Source organism: Pelobates fuscus, chromosome 11 (assembly GCF_036172605.1).
Source record: "Pelobates fuscus isolate aPelFus1 chromosome 11, aPelFus1.pri, whole genome shotgun sequence".
NCBI lineage: Eukaryota > Metazoa > Chordata > Amphibia > Anura > Pelobatidae > Pelobates > Pelobates fuscus.
Genome location: NC_086327.1, coordinates 119,250,533 through 119,274,068, shown reverse-complemented (window position 1 = coordinate 119,274,068; position 23,536 = coordinate 119,250,533). Strand labels below are relative to the sequence as shown.

The following is a 23,536-nucleotide window of genomic DNA, read 5'->3' as shown; positions in this document are numbered from 1 at the left end:
TATATTACAATCTTCTATTACTTATGGATCCATAAAAACATAAAGTTCAGATCATATATGGAGCTAATTCCAATGCCCGATCCATCCACTGTTTCTATCTGGAAGAAAATTCCTTTATACTACACTTAAACCTTTTACATTTGTTACAGGCACCCTGAGCAGAATATTAAATGCTGGGTTTATGATAGTTTGCCCACTAGTAAGCAAATAGTTAGTTAATTTATTGTGGATGATATACTCCTGTATGTGTATTAATTAGCTGAATTCACGATGTAAACAGAACGAAAGAAGCTTGTTTACCACTCTTGTCCTCTCTCCATCACTCTGTGTCGTACTTACTTGGCATCGGTCTTCATAAAGCATAATGTCCTTATTGTCCCTGTGTCATTGAAGTACAGCCCTGGGTACATTGCATTCCTGCCTGCAGACTACAGTGGACATTGCGTGTTTTGTTGATGGGCTAACAAACCTCTTCCAGGCTGTACCAGTGTAACCCTAACTTTTTTTTTTTTTTTTTTTTTTTTAACTGGAGAACAACGTAAGCCATAGCTATTTTTTTCTTGTCCTCTCTCAAAGTTGTGTATTGTTTTAACTGGGAATCGTGAAGCAAGGATGGCTCTTTCCAATCTTTGCTTAACTTCCATAATCTGCAAACATTGATTGGTGAATTCACTAAACTCTAAATTGTAGAGAATTAAAATTTAAATGTCATAATATAAGGAAGCATAGCTGATATGACTAGATTCATCTCTGAAATCCAAACTGCAATATTAAAATGCTAAGGTTGTAACAGAGTACTACATTAAATAATGTAGTGGTGTGCACTTGCGAGGATGGCTTAATTCAACAGCAGTAGAACGTATATCCCAACATTGGCTTACACTGAAACGAACTCCCAGAATTCTTTGCCAACCTGTTGCTGGTAAAGGTTTTATTCATCCGCATTTTAAACTCCGCAAGTATCTCAAAATTAATATAGAGCTATGTACGTCTCTGCATTCTGAAAGACATTAGCCCCATAAGACCAGAATGCACTATGCAGACAGACAGAATGGCCTATAAATGAATAAAAATATAACACAAGTTACCATGGACTCGAAAGCACAGATACCAATAAATATTATGATTTCATCAATTGGATACTTTGTAACAAAAGATCTCTGTATCCTCTTATTTTCAGTGGTAGTTTATCCAAATGTATTAGTTTTATAACAGAATTTAACCATGGACATTTAGTGATGAAGTACATTCACTATGCTTCATTTATTCCATTTAATCGCCACCAAAGCCAGTTCTGCCTGCGATTGCTGGAAGCCCTGTCTGACCACAGGTAACTCCACTGTGCTTGGTTCGAATATGCAAGTCCAGTAAATAAGACTTTTTAAAAAGTCATTTCATTAAATGCTTTTGCAAATTATGTTCAAGGGTTAATATTATGACCCAGTGCAATTCCCACTCATCTTGTAATGTAGGCCCCCATAGCGGACATAAAATCTGCAAATCTTCATACCTAGTACCTGCAGCACCTGGACTTTGACATATTGTCATTGACCTCCTTCACATTAAACAAAATTACAATAAGAAAAAATCGTATGTAGTTAACAGTAGTCAGATTGTAAGCTCTTCAGACTAGACTCTAGGTTTGCTGTGTGTGAAGCCAAGATTGTTCCTCATCCTCTGTAGCACTTTGTTTTTTTGTTTTGTTTTTTCTTAAATATATATTTATTTCAGACAAACAAAAAGCATGGATACAATCTAATTTTTATGAGTTATTTAAAAAACATCCTCTGTGTGTTTATATAATAATATTTTGTTGGGGGTGCACATTATTTGTCCACAGCTCCAGGCCAGTTCCTGGCCCTCGGCCGGCACCCCAGCCTTTTCCCAGAGTGATGTCATGGGCGCTCTGGCAGGTCTGGATGTTCTGCCAGCATTCCACAGCGTTTATGATCACTCGCAGATGTGAATCCAAGAACACACTGTACCCAGAGCCGAAATTAATGCAGGCTTGAGTACCGTCCAACCCTGATACAGGGGCGGGACTCGCACAAGGAGGAGGGGGTGACAGCACAAACTATTTAATGCTGTTTATAAATTATACACAGTCTGATGAAAAATACACACACCCCCTCCCTTCCTCCTCCCTGCGTTGTATTATTTTATTCGTGCCTTGACAGCCGGAGAGAGGCTCAGTGTGGTTTGAGCTCCTGTTTTGGCACAGCTCACACAAGACATATTTCATAAACTAATATGGACAGGGGGTTACAGAACCTATTAAGAGCAGAGAGGGGCTCTGTATTTATGATCTTCTTTTTGTATTATTTTTCTCTATTTGTGTATTAAGGTTTTATTAAAAAAATAAGAGAAAATATTCTATATGTTTGATTTATTGTTGCTGCATTCATGACTTGACTTCTCGTTTTACCTGCTGATCTTCAATAAGCTAGTTTTGGTTTTTATTAGAGAAGTCATTTGGATATCTTCATTCTTTCTCTTCCATATAAAAAAAAACAACGTTGACTTCAAAATTCAAATTAATTAGATCTATGATCGTTAACCTTTTTTTTTTTTTTGCACTTCGCACCTTTTATTCGGCTTTTTGCACGGTCATGTACAGCGTGTTTGTTAAACATACCACAATGATTTTAGCTACACCCCCCCCCCCCCCATTCCCACCATTATGAATATTTATTGCAGGTTAGAAACTAATCATACCTTTTACTTTGGATTTTTCTCAATGTGAGAGCATTTCATCAATGAAATTAATAAGAGGAGATAATTGTATTAATTAAACAGGTGGAAAATGAAACACTAACCCTGGATGACCAACTGTTTGTTCCATTTCTTGATCTAAAATAAGTGATCACAGAACATCTGTAACTCTTGCATGCCTGATCCAAACACATTGTCACTCTCTTGCTTTATCTACAGCATATCAAAAAACCTAACCACAGTGCACAGAGACCAAACACCTTCCTAAGGTGTCAGAGAACTTAAATCCTATTTATATCTATTGACTCCCCAATGTTGGAATAAATTGTGGCATTAAGATTTTTTTTAAATAATTAGTTTTCTGTGTGTGTCCGGGTGAATGGGTGTTGTTGCTGCCTATTTTGATGTAGAGTGTCTGCAATGCATGATAGCCCCCACCCTGGCACAAAATGGGAAGTCATCATTTGTCCCAGGTAAGGCAAAAGATTTTCCACTACTGTTTATCACATGCCTACCAGGCAGCTAGGTTTAACGCTCTGTGTTGTTGCTAAGTAGCAGCTCTTGTCCCCCTCCATCTCCCTCCCATACTGTAATGGGCTTATTTTGTATTCCATACAGCTCTGGGTCTTATTTTTGTATGCAAGACAAAGTGTTTTGATGGCGGATGGAAGCAGCCTGTGTCTAGAGGCTGTTTGGAGTTTTTATGCTATGTACAGTACACACTGTGCTCTCAGAGTAGAACACAGTCTGCTCAATCCAGCATTGTTCCTTCTCAGAACACTGAGAACATCCAGTAGTTAGTGCTGTGTCTGCGCTGGAATGGTACCGTACATCGCTTGTTTTACGTTAAAGGATACGCTCACTGAAATTGTGATATTTTTATTTACGTAGATTGAACTATGGTATAACAAAAAAAAAAATCTTGTTTTTTTTTTTTTGTTTGTTTTTTTTAGAAATTGAACAACCAAAATATCATGGTAAATAAATAGCTAAGGAAAACACAAGCCCTTTTATTTATTAATCCTGAATAGTTTATTTTTATTCATAGACCTTAAGGAATTTTTATTTTTTTTATGGTTTGTATTTTTTTTTTTTTTTAAAGATTTAGTTATAGAAAAACAATTCTAAAAGCCAGTAGGTTGGATGGAACTCGTGCAAAATTGGGTAACCGTTTGTGGACTGCAATTCCCTTCAATATAATCTAGAGCCACGGATGCTCATTAGTTGGCTAAAATGGTTAAAAAAAACCAAAAGAGAACCCCATGTTCGAACAATTTTATATCTACTTACACAAAACACGGTTAACAAAGAAAATCTAACACGGTTGGAGTTTTGTAAAAGAATAAATAGAGTTCAAGGCAATGTACATTACAGTAATGTGTTGAACACCAATTAATTGTTAAATTAAAAATGCAAATCCCGTTTGTAGGGAGTCGGTTTCCAAACTGTGATGACACATATTTAACCTGTGTTGAAACTTTGTAACCTTGCTTCATCTTCAAGGTCCATGTAAGGACACCTCTAATGATGAAATAATTAATGTGTGCCGGAAACGGGCCAATGCCACCAGGTACCTATTAAAGTGGTATAGTGAAAGGTACTTATTATTCATGAAATAATCAAGCACAACTTATAGGCAAATGAAATACTTCACAGCAGAATTCACTAGTTTGGCGCGGTCTGTAAAGTCGATTTTTCATATCGGCTACAAATCCAGTTTAATGATCTAAATATTCTGTAGGACATGTTTGTTTTCATTTGTAGCTTTGTATTTAATTTTTGTTTTTTTTGCCAAATTATCATGTCACTTTAATGTGATTTTTCTGCTTTTTTTTTGTTTTCCAGTTAGCCTTCAATAGGTTGTACACCTTCAGGAATCCAAATAGTTAAACAGCTGATCCGTACTTTTGCTAAGAATTTTTTATTTTTTTTTTGCACTTGTATATATTTATTTGAGGGCTTGTAGTAAAAGTGCAAAGAGGGATAGGGAAGCTGCAACACAAACCCCAAAGAACAAGATAAATTTAAAATTGTAATTGGCTGACTTCCACTGGCTTGCGGCTCTTTTAATGAGTCATAATAACTTCATTTAAAGCCAGCTGAGCAGAAAATAGATTGGAAAGAAGCCGGGGGCCATTATGGATGCGTGTGTGTTTATCTGCCTCTCTTCTAGATATAGTTGTTCAGATCCCATGATGTTCTTGTTGTTTTCCGTCATGAATCTAAAAAAAAAAATAATTAATAATAAAAGAAAAAAAATATAAATATATATATGATTTTACTAATTGATTATATATAGATATATTTTTTTGTTGGCATTACCAGAGTTACGGTTGCCCAGGGCAGAACAAAATTGTGTGTAAATATTTTGTGTGTTTATTGAAATTATGTCTATTGTTAGAAGTCTTTAAATGAGGAAGTAAACTTTTTCCACAATTCTGCAAATAGAGGACAACGATAATCAGAAGACGTCTGATGCCCTTCAGCTTTGCTTATAGTCCTCACTACTTTTTTGGCTCCAAAATCATTCTGTCACTCGACAGCAAGGGTGGAAAAAAATGAGAGGACTTGTAGTCACCTCCTCACGCTAATCTCTACCCTCGCCGTCGAGTGGCAGACTGGAAGATCCAGTGCTGCCAGTGGCAGAACTACTGTAGAGAGGGCGCAGATACAATTTATTTATTTATTTTTGGCACCATCTAGTACCAGGGGTGCCAAAGGTAAATTTCCATCCATCATACATCTCTCACGATGTGTTGCCAGCTAGGGATCTACCATTTTTCCATCCTTGGGTAAAGCGTCTATGTGGGCAGTGTTTGTATGTTTGAATGTAAGCATGCTTTTGTATGGAGTGTGTGTGTGTGTGTGTGTGTGTGTGTGAGAGAAGGTTTGGGTCTATTTGTATTGACTGTTGCCACTTGAAAGAAGTGGTGTAGTCTGTTTGAATACAGGGATGTGTTTGTATGTGGTGTTTGTGTTTGAGTGATTGGATGCATTTGTGTGTAGTTTGGGTGTTTTTAATGCAGGGTTGTGTTTGTATATAATGTTGGCATTTTAATACAGGGGTTTGTTTGTATGTAGTGTTGGTGTTTAATTGCAACAGTGTGTTTGTTTTTAGTGTGGGCATCTGATTGCATTTGTATGTAGCATTGGTGTTTGAATGTGAATGTTGTGATCTATGTACATATTCACAACACAAGTGCAGCCACACCCACAGTGACACAGATACACACCTGAACATACAGATACATACACTGTGACACACACACACATATCAACACATACGCACACTGACATATACACAAGTCTCAAATTACATATTTTAGTCTTTTGGCTGCAGGAGGGTAGCTTCCTGGGCTGGCTGAGGCTAATGGGAGTATGCTCTCTACAGTACGCTCTCTTCTCCCTCTCTGTGCTCTGTCCTCCTATCCCATGCATTCTGTAAGCTGAGAGGAAGTAGCAAGTGGTCAGGTACTTTGTACATTTAAAGGAGCCTGGTCACACTACTAAAGGGTGGCAGCACCCGACCAGGTTCCTCATCACATCTGCCTTCCTGTTGAATTTGCCCTAAGTGGATGGACCCCTAACACCTGCGGCTACCTGATGGGCCCCTAACATCTGCAGGGCCCTGGTGCAGCTGCATATATATAATTTGTATTTAATTTTTTCCTTAAATAAGCACGTGTGGTTTAGATATTGAAGGTACACTCCAAGCACTATAACCAGGGTTTGAGCTCTTATCTGGGATGCACGGCACATCACTCTGACCAAATGAGACCAGGTAGCTCTTTGCTTGACAGTGCAGGGCTTAGGAAATAAAGTGATATGTAAGAAGGATATTTGAGGGAGGGGAGAAATATGTATTTTATGGACAATTGATCAGGAATAGTTTGTGTTCTTGGGGAAGGCTTGTATTTAAGGACCGTTAAGGAACATCGCAATTGAAATTGAGGCGTCTGTCCTTATGATCTGTCTAGGCTCTGTTTAGGAGATTACAACAAGTATTTCAGGATGTTTGCTGATGTCAACAAGCAATTAACTTGCCAAAAGTTTATGTCACTTGACTGATATCCTGTTCACAAAAAGAAAACACATCCCTTATTCCAGTATACCCATTACGACCTCCCACAGCTGCTAACTGGCTGGCATGGTGTGGAAGTTGGGGACACTTTGTACCAGGTCACTGGCTTCTGTCCCAGCAATAAATCTCAGTGTTAATATAGTTAGTGTCTCAAGTGGCAGCAAATCATAAGGTGCACTCATAAATAGCCAGGACTTGGCAGAAAACCTCCGAGCCCCAGCACTGCCCTAAATAAATTCAATATCTTAACTGTTTACCTGCCTGGCTGGAACCATAACTCATGTTTAAGAAAGAACTGTATAATTTAAAGGGACGCTGCAAAATACTGGCGCTTGTGTGTGTGTCCATATTAATATTTTGTCTTCAGAAATAATTGGGGGAGGGGGGAGTAGGGGAATCAACTTTATAAAAAAAAAAAAAAAAAGTTATTCACTGACTACATTTTTTTTTTTTAAAGCCTTTATTTTTGTAAAGTAGACATTACAAGTAAAAAGGCAAGGATTGTAAGGAAACATACAGAAATATGCATTGATGATAATCAACATGACTGTTACATCTCAACATCAGAAATAACTCCCGAAAGTCAATACAGAGACATCTACAGTGTCATGGAGGGGTCATAGTTTCCTGAAAATGCTTGATCATGATAGCACGGCTGTCACTCCTTAAGGAGAGCTACAGTGACTGCACACCTGTCACCAAGGCACCTTCTGTGTTCTGTGGGCCTGGCCCAGGTTCCAGGACATGCCTCAGTCACTAAAATGGAAGAGAGCTATCAAATCCTATCCCCTTATTACTTTACGGCGTGGGAGGTACGCCATGATGTATAGTGCTAATTTGCGGCAAGGTTTCTATACGGTGGTTCAAGGCTTATTCAGCACCTATTGCCTACCATATGTACCGGCCGGGGGGGCCGAGGGGCTGCCTGTGATGCCGTACTCATAGATATGCTAGGAGGTCTCTTCCTGTGTCATAAATTTTATCCAGGGTTCCCTGATTTCCAGGTATCGCGGGTATGAGTGTGTCAATGAGAAATTCAGCTCCTCAAGGATTCGAATGGATTTGACTTTCTGAATTCAGATCCTGATTGGAGGCGCCAATGTGTTTTTCCAGTGTAGGGGAATCAGTATGTTACAGAAGCAAAGAAGCAAAAATTCATAAACTGTTAATATAATGCTGACTGGAGATAAGGACGTAGGCACCAAAGCATCCAGTGGTATGGAACAATGTAACCAGAGGGAGACCACTACATATCTGAAATAACAAAGTATCAATACAGAAAAACCTGACTCCAAATAATCATAAATACCAAACTAGCCTTATAAGGCTACTCCCAAGCCTAAGTAAGTGAGGAGATAAAGTTACTAAACACCTAAGTCTGCAATATTCATACAGGCTTTATTAGTCCTAGCCCTAATGTTAGTAAATCTCCCCTTAGTACCTAAGCACCAGAAAAAGTGCTAAAGGGAGAAAGGTCACTGTCTAAAAGATTGGCAGCCCTAATAATCAAACGTAGACAGACTGGTAAAGTAAAGTGAAATAGAGAAAGCCTTTCTCCTTGTGAGACTTACCAGATAGGCATAGAAGAAAAAAAAATGTAAATCGTAAATCATAACAAACTCCCATGCCTAAGTAAGTGAGGAGATGAAGTGCTAAATGCCTAAATCTGCCATATACATATAGGCTTAATTAGTCCTGGCCCTTTAGTGCATAGGGTGTTAGATCTCCCCTTAATTCCGTAACACCGGTAAAAATGCTAAAGGGAGAAAGGTTACTGTCTAGAGGATCAGCAGCGCTAATAATCAAAAGTAGGACAGATAAAGTAAAGTAGAGAAAGCCTCTCTCCCTGTTAAACTTACTAAATAGGCATAGAAGAAAACAATTGAAAGGAAAAACGTCAATCATAACAAAAATGTGTATCGTGCAGTGAAGTGCCCATGTGTGTGCAAGTTAAAAGTGACCCATAGGAAAGAGCCTGACATGCGTTTCGATGCTGTATATGTGAACCTTCGTCAAATGCAAAAAAAGGTCCTGATTGGAGGCGCCAATGTGTTTTTTTTAAGTGTAGGAGAATCAGTATGTAAGCAGCTAATAGAAGGTAATTAATAAGTATGCGCATGTTTGTCAGGAGTGGTGAGGAGGAATATAAAGTTGTTTTCGAAGTACACTGTATACGCTGTCCAATAATGGCCTGTATAATGGATATTTTAAGTTTCCAATATGATTGTATCACCTTGCATGACCACCAAACGTGACCGGTTGTGCCCCTGCCCTGATGACATCTCCAGCATTGCGCTGAGGTTTGAGGGAACAGATGTTGTAGGCGTGAGGGAGTGTAGTGCCACCTTGCTACTCTTTTGTAATTGCTCTCTTGGTTAGAGTTGCTAATGGAGGTATGGAAGATGTTGGATCACTGAATACATTTATGTCTCAAATGTTGGTACATGCACCTTTTTGTTGTTTTCTCTGTGGGGCGCTAGTGATAGCCTAGGAGCATCAGCTGACACTCTAAGCCTATCAGTGACTGCCAATCCAAGGCTTCCCGATTGAACCTCCAACATTGAGCGGAAGTTTAGGGGCAGAGCAATCAGATGCCGTCTTGAAGACCTTGGGGTTAAACCATTCCTTTACAGTGGAAACATCTCAGTGGTGCCAGGGACTTTCTCACACTATAACAACTTAATTGAGACTAAGTGGTCCTTTAACTTGCTGATGGAGACCCAACACAGGTTGTTGTTGTTGTTGTTACTAAGATTATTGATCTTGGGGTACTAACCTTCAGTTCTCTTCTGGTTTAACAGTGCCGCCACCTTCCTGATTCTCAAGTACAGTTATTGGCTGCACTCAAGGAATCCTCGTGCATTTGAAATATGCATAGGATGCCAACTTGTGCCAGAACAATATTTTTAAAGGATATTAAGTACTGATTTCAAATGAAGCCAAAAGTGTAACAAATCGAGGTAATGACATGTTCAAATAGCTAACTTAAAGCAGTCGACCACCGTATTAATGAAGATTTGTCCGCCCTGCTCTTCTTCACCGAGTGAATGAATGTCTTTTGCTGAAAAAGCAGTGATGCCCATTGAAATTTTTCCTGCAAAGTGACCATGACAAGTGGTGAACTGCAACTCCAATCACTGCCAACATTAGAAGGACTAGTTGGTGAATGTTAATTGCAGTCTGACAATCAATGGAAATGGCTGTATTATGCACACACATTGCCTTCTTGAGTCGAGCTTTTGTTTCCTCCTTTTCCTTTCTTGTTTTGTTGACAATTTATTTTTTTTAAAAAATGAAGCACAGGGAACACTCAGTACTGGCTTTTTGAATTTGGCAAGCGGAGCTGTTCCTGTACTGATAAGGAGTACTGTAAATAAGACTGTACAAAGGGCCTGCCATAAAGCATTTGCTGTCTGTACTCCCTGTTCTCTCAGCACTGGCGTGTGTGTAATATTTTTTTAATGTTTTTATTTTTTTATTTCGGAAGAAATGTTTTGGAACACAATGTTCTTCTCATCAGACCGCTCATGCAGATCTTGTTAGCAAAATGTCTGTCTTTGTTTTTGAAATCCAAAGAATTTAGATGACACAAATGTTTTTTTTTTCTTTTTTTGGAGAGGTTTAAGTGGAGATGATGGTTAACTCATTCGCTATTCAATAATAAGGTTTATTGTAATCAACACTAGGACACACACACGTTCCAATTGTTTATCTGCTGGGAAAAGAAAACCCATTCATGTGAAGAAGCACTGACACTCTACAGTGAACCATACAGCCTGACCACAGCTCATCTAAAGATAATCATCTTTAAACTGTAATATAAACAAAAAATCTTGACATATTTGTTGAGAAACCCAAAGCTTCACAAATGATAGTGGAAATATGTCAAAGCATTTAGTATTAAGCACCAAAACAACTTTAGCTTAATGAAGCGGTTTTCGTGTACAGATCTGGGTAGGCAACCTTCGGCACTCCAGATGTTATGTACTAAATCTCCCATGATGCTTTGCCAGCATTATAGCTGTAAGAGCATTATGGCAGATGTAGTTCACAACATCTGCAGTTCTGAAGGTTGCCAACCCCTGGAATCATGCCCCTACAGTCTCACTGCTCAATTCTGTTATTTAGGAGTTAAATCACTTTTTTGTTTATTTATTCAGCACTATAGCCATATTTTCCCTGGCTGTGACTCACGGCCAACATAAAAAAATGGTTTTATTTTCAGTCAGTATAGTGTGTTTTCGTTAGAGGTTTCTCCTGCTCTGCTAATTGAACTTTACATTGGTGGCTCCTGCAGGCTCTAGAAGTTCTAAATTAAACACGTAAAAAAGACAGGGCTTTAATTGGCTATCCCGAGCTAAGCACTTAGTCATTGACTGAGAGCGGGCAGCTGATGCACTCAGTCAGTACAGGGCATTGCTCAGGAGAGCTAACAGAAGTTCTTGGTTATCAAGAACTGCCTTTTTAGTCTTGGTAGTGGAGGCACATAGCAGCATCTGACAGACCCCACAGCTGACAACATAATCCCTTTCACGTTTCATATTCTTGTCCGTGAGTATGGATGAGACTTGATTCTCCTGTGGTATAGTAAATTATTTTGTGGACCCCTCTTTAGAAGTGTTTGTAAGAATTTAGGTGTGCTTGGATATGACATAATGCACGGTTGCCCTGAGCCTCTACAAGTGATGCCTGTATACAGGGCCGGACTGGGACAAAAATTCAGCCCGGGCAATTAAAGGCAGAGCAGCCCACTATTAGGGGCGGGGCCAGAAAGGGGGCATGTCATGTCACCACCATTGACACGCACACCCCCTTGCCCCCCACCAAATGAGTATGTTAATGTGACGCTCCTCCAGAGCTAAAATAAATGGCATGAGTTTTTTTTTTGGGGAGGGGAGAGGGTGGTTTGAGTTTGTGCTGCGTTTGCTGGCGATTCGTCTCTGGTGTCCTCAATAGTGGGATACCAGAGATCAAAACAGGAACCGGACTGTTAAAGAGTGTTGTGCATGTGTGGGGATGTTCCTTGTGTTGTTGTATATGTTTGGACGTTGCATGTGTGTAGAGCAATTGTGTATGTGAAGGGGTCTGTTTGTGGCGTACTGCATGTGGCTAGGGGCTGTAGTGTCTGTGTCTCTGGGTTGTAAAGTATGTGTGTTTGTATATAGGGCCTGTGGAGTGTGTGTTGTACTGTGTGTTTGTGATTGTATCTAGGGGCTCTAATGTGTGTATGCATATAGGAACTGTAGAGCACATGTGTATAGGGGGGATAATGTATGCATAGGTGGTGTAGTCTGTGCCCAGGGGGTGCAGAATATGTATTTATAGGGGATATAAATTAGTGTAGGTGCATGCAGGGGGTGTAATGTGTGTGTTTATAGGGGTATAACGTATGAGAGTGCAGGGAGTGTAGTGTAGGTTTATGAGGTATAGAGTGTGTTTAGTGTGTGTATGTGAGTGCCAGGGGAATCGTGTGTGTATATAAGGGGTATAGAGTGTGTGTAGTGTGTTTGTGTGTAAGTGCAGGAGGTGCAGTGTGGATATAGGGATATAGAGTGTGTATTGTGTGTTAATGCAGGGACTGTAGTGTGTATGTAGGGGTATAGAGTGTATGCAGTGTGTTTGTGTGTTAGTGCAGGGGGTGTAGTGTGTTTGTGTGTTAGTGCAGGGGGTGTAGTGTGTTTGTGTGTTAGTGCAGGGGGTGCTGTGTGTGTAGTGTGTTAGTGCAATGTTTGTTAGTGCAGGGGAGCAGTATGTTTGTGTGTTAGTGCAGTGTGTGTTTGTGTTACTGCAGTGTGTGTTAGTGCAGTGTGTGTTAGTGCAGGGGAGCAGAATGTTTGTGTGTTAGTGGTGCAGTGTGTGTTAGTGCAGTGTGTGTTTGTGTGTTAGTGCAGGGGAGCAGAATGTTTGTGTGTTAGTGGTGCAGTGAGTGTTAGTGCAGGGGTGCAGTGTGTGTAGTGTGTTTGTATGTGTGTAATGTGTTTGTGTGTTTATGGCCTTAAAGTATTATTATTAAAAAGTAAAAAAAAAAAAAAATTCATTTTAACTTTGCAGGGGGGGAGGGAGCATTCACATACCTGGTGGTCCAGTGAGGGGGCTACGCCACACACACACATCCCTGGCGGTCCAGCGGCAGGTAATTCAGTCTGTACCCCGCAGGGTACAGACCATCTCTCTCTCTCTCCCTCTCGCGAGCGCCGTTTTTTTCAGAGCGTTGCCGCCGGTTACCATGGCAACGCTCTGATAATCTCGGAGCTCGCAAAAAGAAGATAAAGGAAGCTGCTCGCTCCCCTCCGGCCCGTGATGGGTTAGACCTCCATCTTGGGGCCGGTGCTGCTGCGCATGGGCCGGCAGGGGAGATCTCTTGGTCTTTCCTGCCGGCCTCGGCCCATGGCCATCGCGGCCCACCGGGCATTTGCCCGGTTTGCCCGATGGCCAGTCCGGGCCTGCCTGTATAAAAAAACCTTGTAAGTCCCTATATTTTTTGAAGGACAAGGGCTGCAAAGGCCAAAACTGCAATGGCCCTCCCAAGCTCTTACTAACAAAAAGCCTGAGGTTATGACCCATCACATCTTTATTCAAAGCGATCTAGTGTAATGGGACCTGGTGATCTCTCACTGCACTTGCACTGTGTCAGAGCCTATTGCTGAACTGAGAGCAGGATATAATCGCATATTTCGGCACTTTCATTCAACTTGGTCTAGTCTTTTATACTGTTAACCAGGGTTTCCCAATCCAGTCCTCAAGACCCACGAACAGTCCAGGTTTTGTCAGCATTTCCATTGGCATAAAAAAAGGAAATCCATAAAGCATGGACTGTTGGTGGGCCATGATGACTGGTTTGGAAACCACTGCTCTAAACAGAGCTATCAAAAAGATTCCAAGTTACCCAAGTTGCACAATCATAGTTTTGTTTTTATTTATTTCGATTTTTTTTTTTTTTTTACTATTTTCAGTCTAATTAGAAGGGCCTAATTGACAAATCCTAGGATCAATTTACCATCACATTCTATATATGTGGGACCCAAAGGAACACAGGAGTATCTCTCTACCTTGCTTCAGTTATCCCCTTGTTTTGCCACTGCAAAACGCCCAAAAGTGCATCTAACTCTACTAAGAGACTATGATATAAAGTATCGAATGCACAATGAGGACAAAACAAAAGAAATCTTAAAGCTCTTTAAAATATTTTACTCCATAACCCAGTGGTTTTCAACCAGTGTGCAACAAACACATTGACTATGGGATTATTACAGATTGAAAGCAGCCCTTCAAATATGTTTTAAATAAGAATCTGATAAAATTAGATTCCCATGTGGTGCCTACATATACCTAAAATCTGTTTTGCTTGTTGTACGCATATCTCTAGTAAGGGAGCAAGCACTGTGAACGTGCCTGCTTGGGGAAATTTACATCTTCCCACCCTCCATGCACTCACTCCCCATCTACCTGTATTTACAGTTATTTTTATTTACTTTAAAAAAAATGTTTTACCCACTTATTCGTCCACCCGCCTGTCTCTCCCTCGTCCACCCGCCTGTCTCTCCCTCGTCCACCCGCCTGTCTCTCCCTCGTCCACCCGCCTGTCTCTCCCTCGTCCACCCGCCTGTCTCTCCCTCGTCCACCCGCCTGTCTCTCCCTCGTCCACCCGCCTGTCTCTCCCTCGTCCTCCCGCCTGTCTCTCCCTCGTCCTCCCGCCTTTCCCTCCCTCATTCCCCTCTCCAACTCAGAGCATGCACATGCTTTTTGAGCTGGTGAGAACCGTCCAATCTAATGCTTCTATTTGAGAAGCATTTGATTGGACATTGCGAGGGATGCAGTGATATTGCCCAGGGCTTGAAAAACAGTTTTACTCTGCACTGGATTCCAGGTAAGTACTAAAATACTAATGCCCAATTGGGCATCCTAAACTAAAGAATAGTTTTAACTACAAAGAGTGGGCGTGACCCTTTAATACATATTAAATAAATAAACTCTGTGGTATGTAATTGCAAATACAGCATACCTTTTCTTCCAAATTACCTTATTTTCCAGCCACTTCCCTCGAGGAATAAAAACAAACAAAAAACCCCGCACAAATTTGTATATGGTTATTGTCTTAGTGACAGTGGCTTATATAACGAGTTATAAAAGTAAACAAATTAAGCCAATTGTTTATTATTTTTCAGCACAATAGAATTAACAGTTCTTTATCGGTTCTCGTTTCACTGGTGTACAAGCAGGCTCGCTTGGATGAATAAAACAAGAATGCAATAAAATTAAATATTATATCGGGAAATGACATGCTTCATGGCCTAATGTTCTCCACATTTGCTACATTTCTATAATATTCATTTCTCTGCCTATTTATTTTTCTTTTTCCAACTTTCACTTAGCAAACTGTAGCATTGTTAGAGAAAGTGATTGTGTAAACAAGTAAATTGTATTGTTCCAGACAGAGTTTAATAATGCCCGTGAAACACACAGGTTTCAATCAATCGCATTGCAGGTTCTTTAACAATGGATATGCTGGAGGCATTTATGACGAACACAGGATTAAGGCAAGTGGGGGGGTTACTGACAACATCCACAAATCAACATTTCTACGCTGTCGGGCTGCTTATCTGTAATGTAGGCTTTATTTATTTTTTGGGCCAAGACTGACAATTGATTTATTTTTTGTATTTTTTTTTAGCTGGATCCAAGGCATTTGTATGTGAGCAATGTGGTGCACAATTCTCTAAAGAAGATGCTTATGAAGCTCATCGACAGACGCATACAGGTCAGTACCGAACTTCTTCCTGGAGCCGTCCATTATGTGGTGGCAAGGACTGTCGTATTTTATGCCCACGCATTAGCCAATATGTCCTGCTGAGTAAAGTAGAGGGTGATGGCTCTCCAAAGACATTTGTTATGATTCCAGAAAATAAATTCCAATATTGGCCTTTTTTTTTTTTTTATATCAATCTTACAGGACACCCAGAGGAGCAGGTTATCACTTCTGTATTATTTGTTTACTCAATTTATCAATAATGTATAAAGACCTCACATTTTTATAAATCCCTCCTGTGCTATAAATACCTCCAAAAAGTGTTGGGATAATGTAAACGATCCTGGTCGTTGCATAGCTTTGGTTAGGAGGATTGCTGAGAATCGACTTATGACATCACGTGCAAACAAGCTCAGTAATGTCACACTCAGGGAATTGTATCACTACAGCTAAAAATAGCTCCTCTTCTTTTCTTAACACTTTTTAAATAAATGAGAAGGTGCTCGCAATTCTGTTTTTACATTTTTCCAGTTTTTTTTTATTCAATTGAACAAGTAAGCACTTTTCCCCTTTGCAGAGGCTATAATCGTATGGCTCATGCCAAGTATGCAAAACTATAAATTTTAAAAAGAATTGAACTCCTAGTCATTCGTAGAGGCCAGGAATGACCTTGAGCTTACAAGAGTCAATACATTTGGTGCTGTATGACCAGGTATGTTGTAGGGAGGCCAGACGTGAGTAACCTGTTAGACTATACAAAAAATACTAGATTCACGTGAAGCAAACAGTTGAGTAGAGGATCATAAGGCTCTTATGATTTCTCATCTGTAGATAATGTAAGCTGATACTGTAAAATAAGTCATAATTCAAAAGTACACAAGGTTCGTTGCTCCTGTATCTTTCTGAACACATCACCCAAGACCTTGACTCGGATATTCTAACCAAACCATATTCCATTTACTCCATGCAAATATTGCCTTATTCTGGTGCAAGATTGGGCTAATTCTAAGATGCTCAAGTAAATAAATCACATACTGATGTTGAATCCTGCTCTACCTTTGTCTATCAAATATGACCTTTCACACATTTTGGCCTTTTCATAACCTGCAAGATTTGTGTATTGTCTGGGTAACTACACCTGTTGTAGGACCATTTTGCAGGGATTGTCATTTTATGGACATCTACATTATATTTCCACTACCAGTGACCTTGATGTAGAATTGTCTTATTTTAGAAGCTTGTGGTTTTCCCTAGGAGACAGTGGCTTAGTGGAGGCACCAATTAGATGGCCCAAAATAAATTGAGTGCGTATCACAGTGACTGTACAGAATTAGACCTTCACCTATGTATGAGCAGTGTTCCAGACGTGGAATTACTCAGTGCTTTTTAAAACCTTACTGTTTGACCTACAGCTATTCTGTAGTGTTGGCGAGATCATCTAGCTGCAAAATCTTACTCACGGGTTCGATTCCCTGCAAAGTCTCAGGGCTCAGCTGTCCATCTTTTCAAGGTCAATGAATTGAGTGCTATTAAGTTGGGTAATTTTAACATCCAATTTTAACTTGGTTATTTGAAAAAACAAAACAAACAAAAAAACTAGCATTATCTAGAGTGAGAATTCAAAGTGAATTCACTGCAAATTTCAAATTAAATGCCAAAGTATCTAATGAGAAAGTGAAGCGGACTTAGAGAACTTTTACAGTTATATATTTCCACCTTAAATTTGAAAAATGCTTTGATTATTCAGTTTAATAAATAAGTGTTAACGTACCTTTCTTAGTTTAACACTTTGATATTATTTTTTTTAATTTTGGGTATACTGTATATGTTACCTATATTGCACTGTTTAAAACAGATGAATAACGTGGAATCAGAAAAATTAGCTGCTGTGAAATGTGAGTTTATTAATGCTCCACTAACCATTTTTATTGGGAATTTGATTTGTACTATAAATTGGTTATTAAAATTACAAAACACAGTACTCTAAAAAGTGTTTATAAATAATTGGACATGTCTAAGCATACATAACATATGATTTACAAGGCTGAGCGATTGTTAAACTTTACATAATACAATCTATATCAAATACTCCTGTAAACCTCACTAAGGATCATTCAATTATGTCGTGAGGAAAACCTGTTTGGTCAAATCTATAAATTTGAGGAACTGCACAGTTTGTTTTTATTTTTTTATTTTTTTGTTTTTCGTTTTTTTTTACTTTTAGAATAATAAAATCATGGCATTCATGCAGACTGGGTTAAATTCTACCCATTAGAAACTTAAAGGGAAAATGTAAATTGGCAGAATATTGGTCTTCCTTATCTCCTATATGTAACACACATGTTTTTGTGAGATCTGAAAAATAAAATAGAATTTGGAAATCTATACCACGTTCTCCTACAACTGGATGCCTCCATCTTAGCTGAAAAGATTCTTTCTCTACTAATTTGCAATGTGTGCCTTGCTATGCCTGAAGTTAACTGGATTGTCCTATAAGTTGCTAAACTTGTTATGTCAAGTTAAAAAAAAAATGTAAACACAAATTATAAATGATTTTATATTTTTTTTTAATTATTGTTATTAAATGGTGTTGTCTCCCAAAAAGTAAAGACATCCCTTTATTGAACAAACAAAAATGGAGCCGTTGTGACAAATTCTAAGTTGCAGTTTTATATATGCAATCTTCGGCAAAGAGATGGGTCCCTTACACAAATGAAACCTTGCTAATAAATAAAGTTGCCGTCAGTAGCTTGGTTATGTGTAGTGACTATACAAGATCGATTTGTCTGAACAAAATCTCATTTCATGAAAAGCTGTGCCAGTACATAGGAAAAGCACTGCTATTCAGAATCTCTTGACACCATTATCTTTGGTAATGTGACCTTTTTTTTTCTCCGTAAATCAGATTTGCAATACCTGTCCTTCTGAATGAACGAATCATTTTCTTTTCAAGTTTCCCAACTTAACGTCTAAACCCTTCGTTAACTTTTTTGTTTCTAGTTACCAAAGTATCAGTCATTCTAGAACCGATGGGGTAATGAATGGGTTAAGGAGTTGTGATGAGATGTACCATATTTAATAGGTAAAAATAGGCATTTGGGTAGTGATATCTACGTTAAACATTGTTCCCTTTATGGTCCCTCCCTCTGTAATCCCCCCCACCACAAACCCACACATTCTTCCCATTACAATGCAGTTGGTCTGGGATTAAGAGGGCTGAGCTGACCTTTAACCCGTTGCCAACAAAAGCCCTATGATTATGGAGTCAACGGCTTTCCCTTGTACTGCACCCTAGGAACATTTTAATTAACCCTTTCCCTAAAAGGAGAAGGTACCAAGTGGCCCTGTTTATGGAAACTTTAATACAATTGTTTAGAGTCTGATTACTTATGCTCATTAACCCCCTACCCTGCCTTGGTCATAGATATAGCTTTGAAGAGAGATTGCAGCCACCATACTGATTTATTGCAAGTAACCATGTTTTTCCACTTGCTATCTGGTTCCTCCACATATAACATTCTGTTTCCTTGAACAGACCACTGATACTCTGTAATTGTAGAATGCCAGAATTCCGTGGTAAGTCCTGGAAACTCTAAGTAGCTTTCCTATGAAGTATATAAGTGAGTGGTACTGTGTCCACATTTTCACAATGGATTACAAAACAGACCTCTTTAGCGCCAGGATTGATTCTAAGCTCTTTGTCCAGTCACAGGGTCATCCCGTGGTTTGACCTACAGCAAGCCTTCTTTGTGCATAGAGTCTGATCAGCAGGCCGCACAAAGCTCTCCCCTTCCTCTTTGTCCCTCCCAATTTATTCATTTATTTTTTAGTTACCAGACAAGAGGTACAGGAGGAGCTGGGAAGTAATATATATATATATATATATATATATTCTCTTTTCCCTTTGATTCTAAACTGATTTTGACAATCAAATAATCTTTGTAAGGACCTAATTTCCTCCCAACCTGCTGGCATTAGGACGGTTTTCTTAAACAGAACATCACAATAGAGTCTAAAATAGACAACTGATGTCATAGAATGTTGGCAGGACAGATTTCTATTGGGCACTTGAGCTACATTAAATCTGGCTGCCATGTTGTATCTTGGGTTATGCTTTAAAGGGACACTGCAGGCACTAGAACTAATCTCATTGAATTGGTTATAGAGCCTGAAGTCCCCTTGCACGGTCTCACGGTTAAACCGTTTTCAAGCAATGTAATGGCTGAATGGCTTTGGATAGCCCTGCCCCTATTGGAGATATGATTGGATTCCTTATTGGACCAAGCAGGGTTAATGTTGCTGGAGACTCTTAATTAGTGTTAAAACTTTAACAAATTGTTTGATGCTGAATGGAAGAATGATGCCATGGGACTCCAGGCACTACAACCACATCAACGAGATGAAGCAGTTATGTTGCCAACAATGTTCGTTTTAAGTGTCTGGCTTAAAGCTGCATTAATTTTATATATTGATCAGCATTTCTAAGGTAACTTCCTCCAGAATAACTTCCTCAGTTTTTAGGTTTAGAGATTAAACCCAGTTTATGTCCTATTCAACGCCAGAAGCATAGATGCTGGTTAGAGGCAGCAAGAGTCAAATCATGGACAATACGGCGGCTATCACAACTTTTTATTATTCTACCTTTGTATTAAAAGAATTGAATATACTTTTCATTCTGATTTACACATTCATTAAATATTTGAAATGGCTTTAAATGCATTTTACTACGGGACGTTTATTCAGTAAAGCGTAAAGTAAGGAGAATTGACCAGCATATGCCAAATAATGGCCAAAATAAGCCCGGTTAATCACTAAGCTCAAAATTGGAGCAAATTGAAATGCGAATGGCACAGTTTGAAGATGATGTGAAAGTTGAATTTTTCCAGATCGTCTATTTGAACCTAACTAAGGCAGTCTGGATTTTATTTTGATAAAATTTAGATGTAATAAAAAAAAAAAGAGAAAAATTATTTTGGGCTAAATTTTGTAATTTACTTGTAAGTCTTTTCATGGCTCACAGTTTAGTAAATAATCCATCAGTGCTGCATAAGTATAGCAAAAAGGTGGCAAAAACTGACTTTTGTATGCTCTACATAATATTTTCTGCTGCTTGACATCTATATCTCCCTGAACATTGGGAGTTATGGAGTTGGAACAGGTAGGGTGGGTGTCATCACTAACAAAGTCAATAATGGCTGGGCCCTCCCAGAGAGTGTGCGGGCCCACCCACTGAATGGGTATGCCAGCCTGGCATCAAGCATGCGAGGGTGCCAGTGTCCTGGCTGGCCCCTGACATGCATGAACATGGAGTGCTACTGAAACACTCTCTGCATGTTCCTTGTGCCTGCTTCGTAGTGTCTAATGAAGCACTCATCGGTGTGGTCGTTGGATGTAGGACTCCAAGAAACTAAAGAACGATAGGACAGAACCCTAGCATTGGAACTATGCCACCAAATGTTGGTTTGTTGGGAGGCCACATATGTAAGAACACCAAAAAAACAATGTATACGTTATCAAAAGAATCAAATAATCATGGTTCAGGGTGACCTTTTCATTTAAAAAAAAAAAAAACCCTCAAGTTGCATGTGGCCCAAAATGTTTCTTTGCAAGTATCAGCCTTTTAAACAAAAAGACGACTCAAAATGTTCTTTAGCCCTGGCAAACATTTAGGCCTTTTCACTAAACTGATGTTAATCTAAAATGATCCATTGTTGAAACTATTATTAAAGACACTTTTTTTTTTCAAATGGCTATGGGGAAAAAAAGACCACTTGTAACAGATTTTTCAAATCACGTAGACATCAGGCTTGCACTTTTTTAGAGGAGTTGTTTTTGTTTTCCTAAATTATCCGATTATTATTTTTTGTGGGCTTGAGCAAACATCTACACACTGTATCGCCAAAATATTTATTTTATTCCTGCCAAGTAAGTGTTGCTAGAGTCAGTGTAGAAGCTCTATTCCTTTATACCAGGAGGACAGCAAGGAAGGTGTTAAGTTAGTTTGGTACAGTTGGTTGCTGGCTCCTCTAATGTCAAAGCCTTTAACGTTTCCTTGTCACTGGCTTCATTCAACCATCCGTAGGGACGTCCTAGGCATGATTGTTTGTGGCGGCCCCACTTGTTGGAATCCATTGGGGACGCAGACAATGGAAAGGAGAGAAAGAATGAACCTTGGGCATGTCCCTGCTTGAAAAGACTTGGGACAGAGAGGTCAGGGTGAAGGAGGTGTGACAAATATGGCCTCTCATTCACAGGGGACATTTCTTTGTGACTGCGCTGGCCAGATGGCCTCTGGAATAAATTAAATCCAGACTAACACTACAAATAGGGGTGTGCTCCGAGTAAGTGGTATTACATCTTACTAAGGATGTACGGACAGACTGTTCATTTCCCTCTCCCTTTTATTAAGCTTTCATAATATGACAAATCAGGAATTGCGAGCAGAGAGCCACCAGATGTGTTCTCCCATATTCCTAGTTCAAAGAGCTTTCAGAATATAAAGATTATAAAGAACACCGGTTGATGACCTCTTTCTCCCAAACTCAACTAGAGCACATTATGAAACAATAGGGTGGCCACATGAATTTTACAATTTAGGTAAGATTCGTTATCTCCAGTATCACGGAGTAAAGCTCTGGAACAAACAATTCAAATTTGAGGATCAACAACAAATCATGGAAAGAGGCACAAACACATAATTCTTCAACCTTTTGTTTTCTGAAACTTCACATTTTTTGTTCTGCTCTCGTCAAATATGTTGAAAGGATTTTATTTTAAAGTAAGAGTTTGGAGGCCTTAAAGGACCAATCACTTTTAAATGAATTTTTATGTTTTTTTTGTTTGCTTTTTTTTCTTCGTATAATTCAATGATGGGAAGAAGTAGAACTTGACATGTCCCATTCATGTGAAGAATGATGGGGCATCAACAACTCTCTATATTGTATACATTGATGGATAATGGTGGACAGAGACTTATGAGGTCACTGCCACTCTGTGCTTCCTCTATGATCATAGATTACGACTGTTTGGCCTGTCAAGTCTAAGAAATTTGGAACCTTTTTTTCTTTTTTTCTTTTTTTTTTTCTTTTGTTTAGAATGTTCATACAGACTACCCAAATATTTCTGAATAGTCCTGTTATATTACCTGTTACTATTATACTAGTTGAGTTATATGCTGTGCTTTTTGTACAGCCATACATTTCCCAATTATCCAATCTGCTGAAATTTATGCACTCCTGTTCCATAACTTTTTATTTCAGTTTTTTTATTTAATTTTTTTACTTTTTAGCTGTGAATAACTAATTATAGCAATTTTATACTTCACTGCATGGTTTTTCTTTTCTTTTTGTTTTCTTTTTTTTTTTTTTTTATGACTCAGATTTTTTTTTTTTTTTTTTTTACCACTGACATTAGAGTACAACAATCCCTATGTTGAGTATTATTTGATATGCTGCAGGTTACATGTTATATGTATTGGCTAGATCCATATCCTACAGATGTTCAATAGGTTAGGTCTAAGTAGTGGTGGGTGGTTATTCTTTACATCTGCTGATTTTCCCAAATTTTACCCCTCCGTTGCATATGCCATTGTCCACTAGAACATAATGCCATGTATAGTCTGCTTCTACTCCAATATCCTTATCAGGAGTTTTGTTGCTTCCTGGTTGTTTAGCTCAATAAAGCTAAACTCAGAAGTCCGGCAAAGACTACTCATTGAGCTTCATTGGGAAGTCTGTGATTGGACAGACACAGAAAGTCTGGGTGGGGTAGAAGGGGAGGTCTTGCAAAGGCTTCAGAAAGAGATCTGCAACTTTTGCAAGTTGTTTTAGATATACACGCAATAAAAAAATGCATAATTGAATACATACATGTTTTCATTGAGGGTATATATACTATTTTAATATTTAGGCAGTGGAGTGTTGCTTTAACATTAGAATTTCTAAGAAAAACACTTTTATTGTAATACCCTGATGAAGCCTTTGCCATGGATATGACTT

General features: G+C 38.9%; 1 protein-coding gene across 2 annotated transcripts in view; it reads left to right on the top strand.

Annotated features, from left to right (window-relative positions):
• The window catches only part of ZBTB16 (zinc finger and BTB domain containing 16), a 127,474-nt gene that overhangs the window by 75,330 nt on the left and 28,608 nt on the right, over window positions 1-23,536 (top strand). Inside the window, exon 3 of one of the 2 annotated variants that reach the window (XM_063436614.1) lies at window positions 15,465-15,551. The exons of the other annotated variant lie outside the window; for it this stretch is intronic. Within the exon in view, the coding sequence (XP_063292684.1) occupies window positions 15,465-15,551 (87 nt within the window). The remainder of the gene's footprint in view (window positions 1-15,464; window positions 15,552-23,536) is intronic. 2 annotated transcript variants of the gene reach the window in all.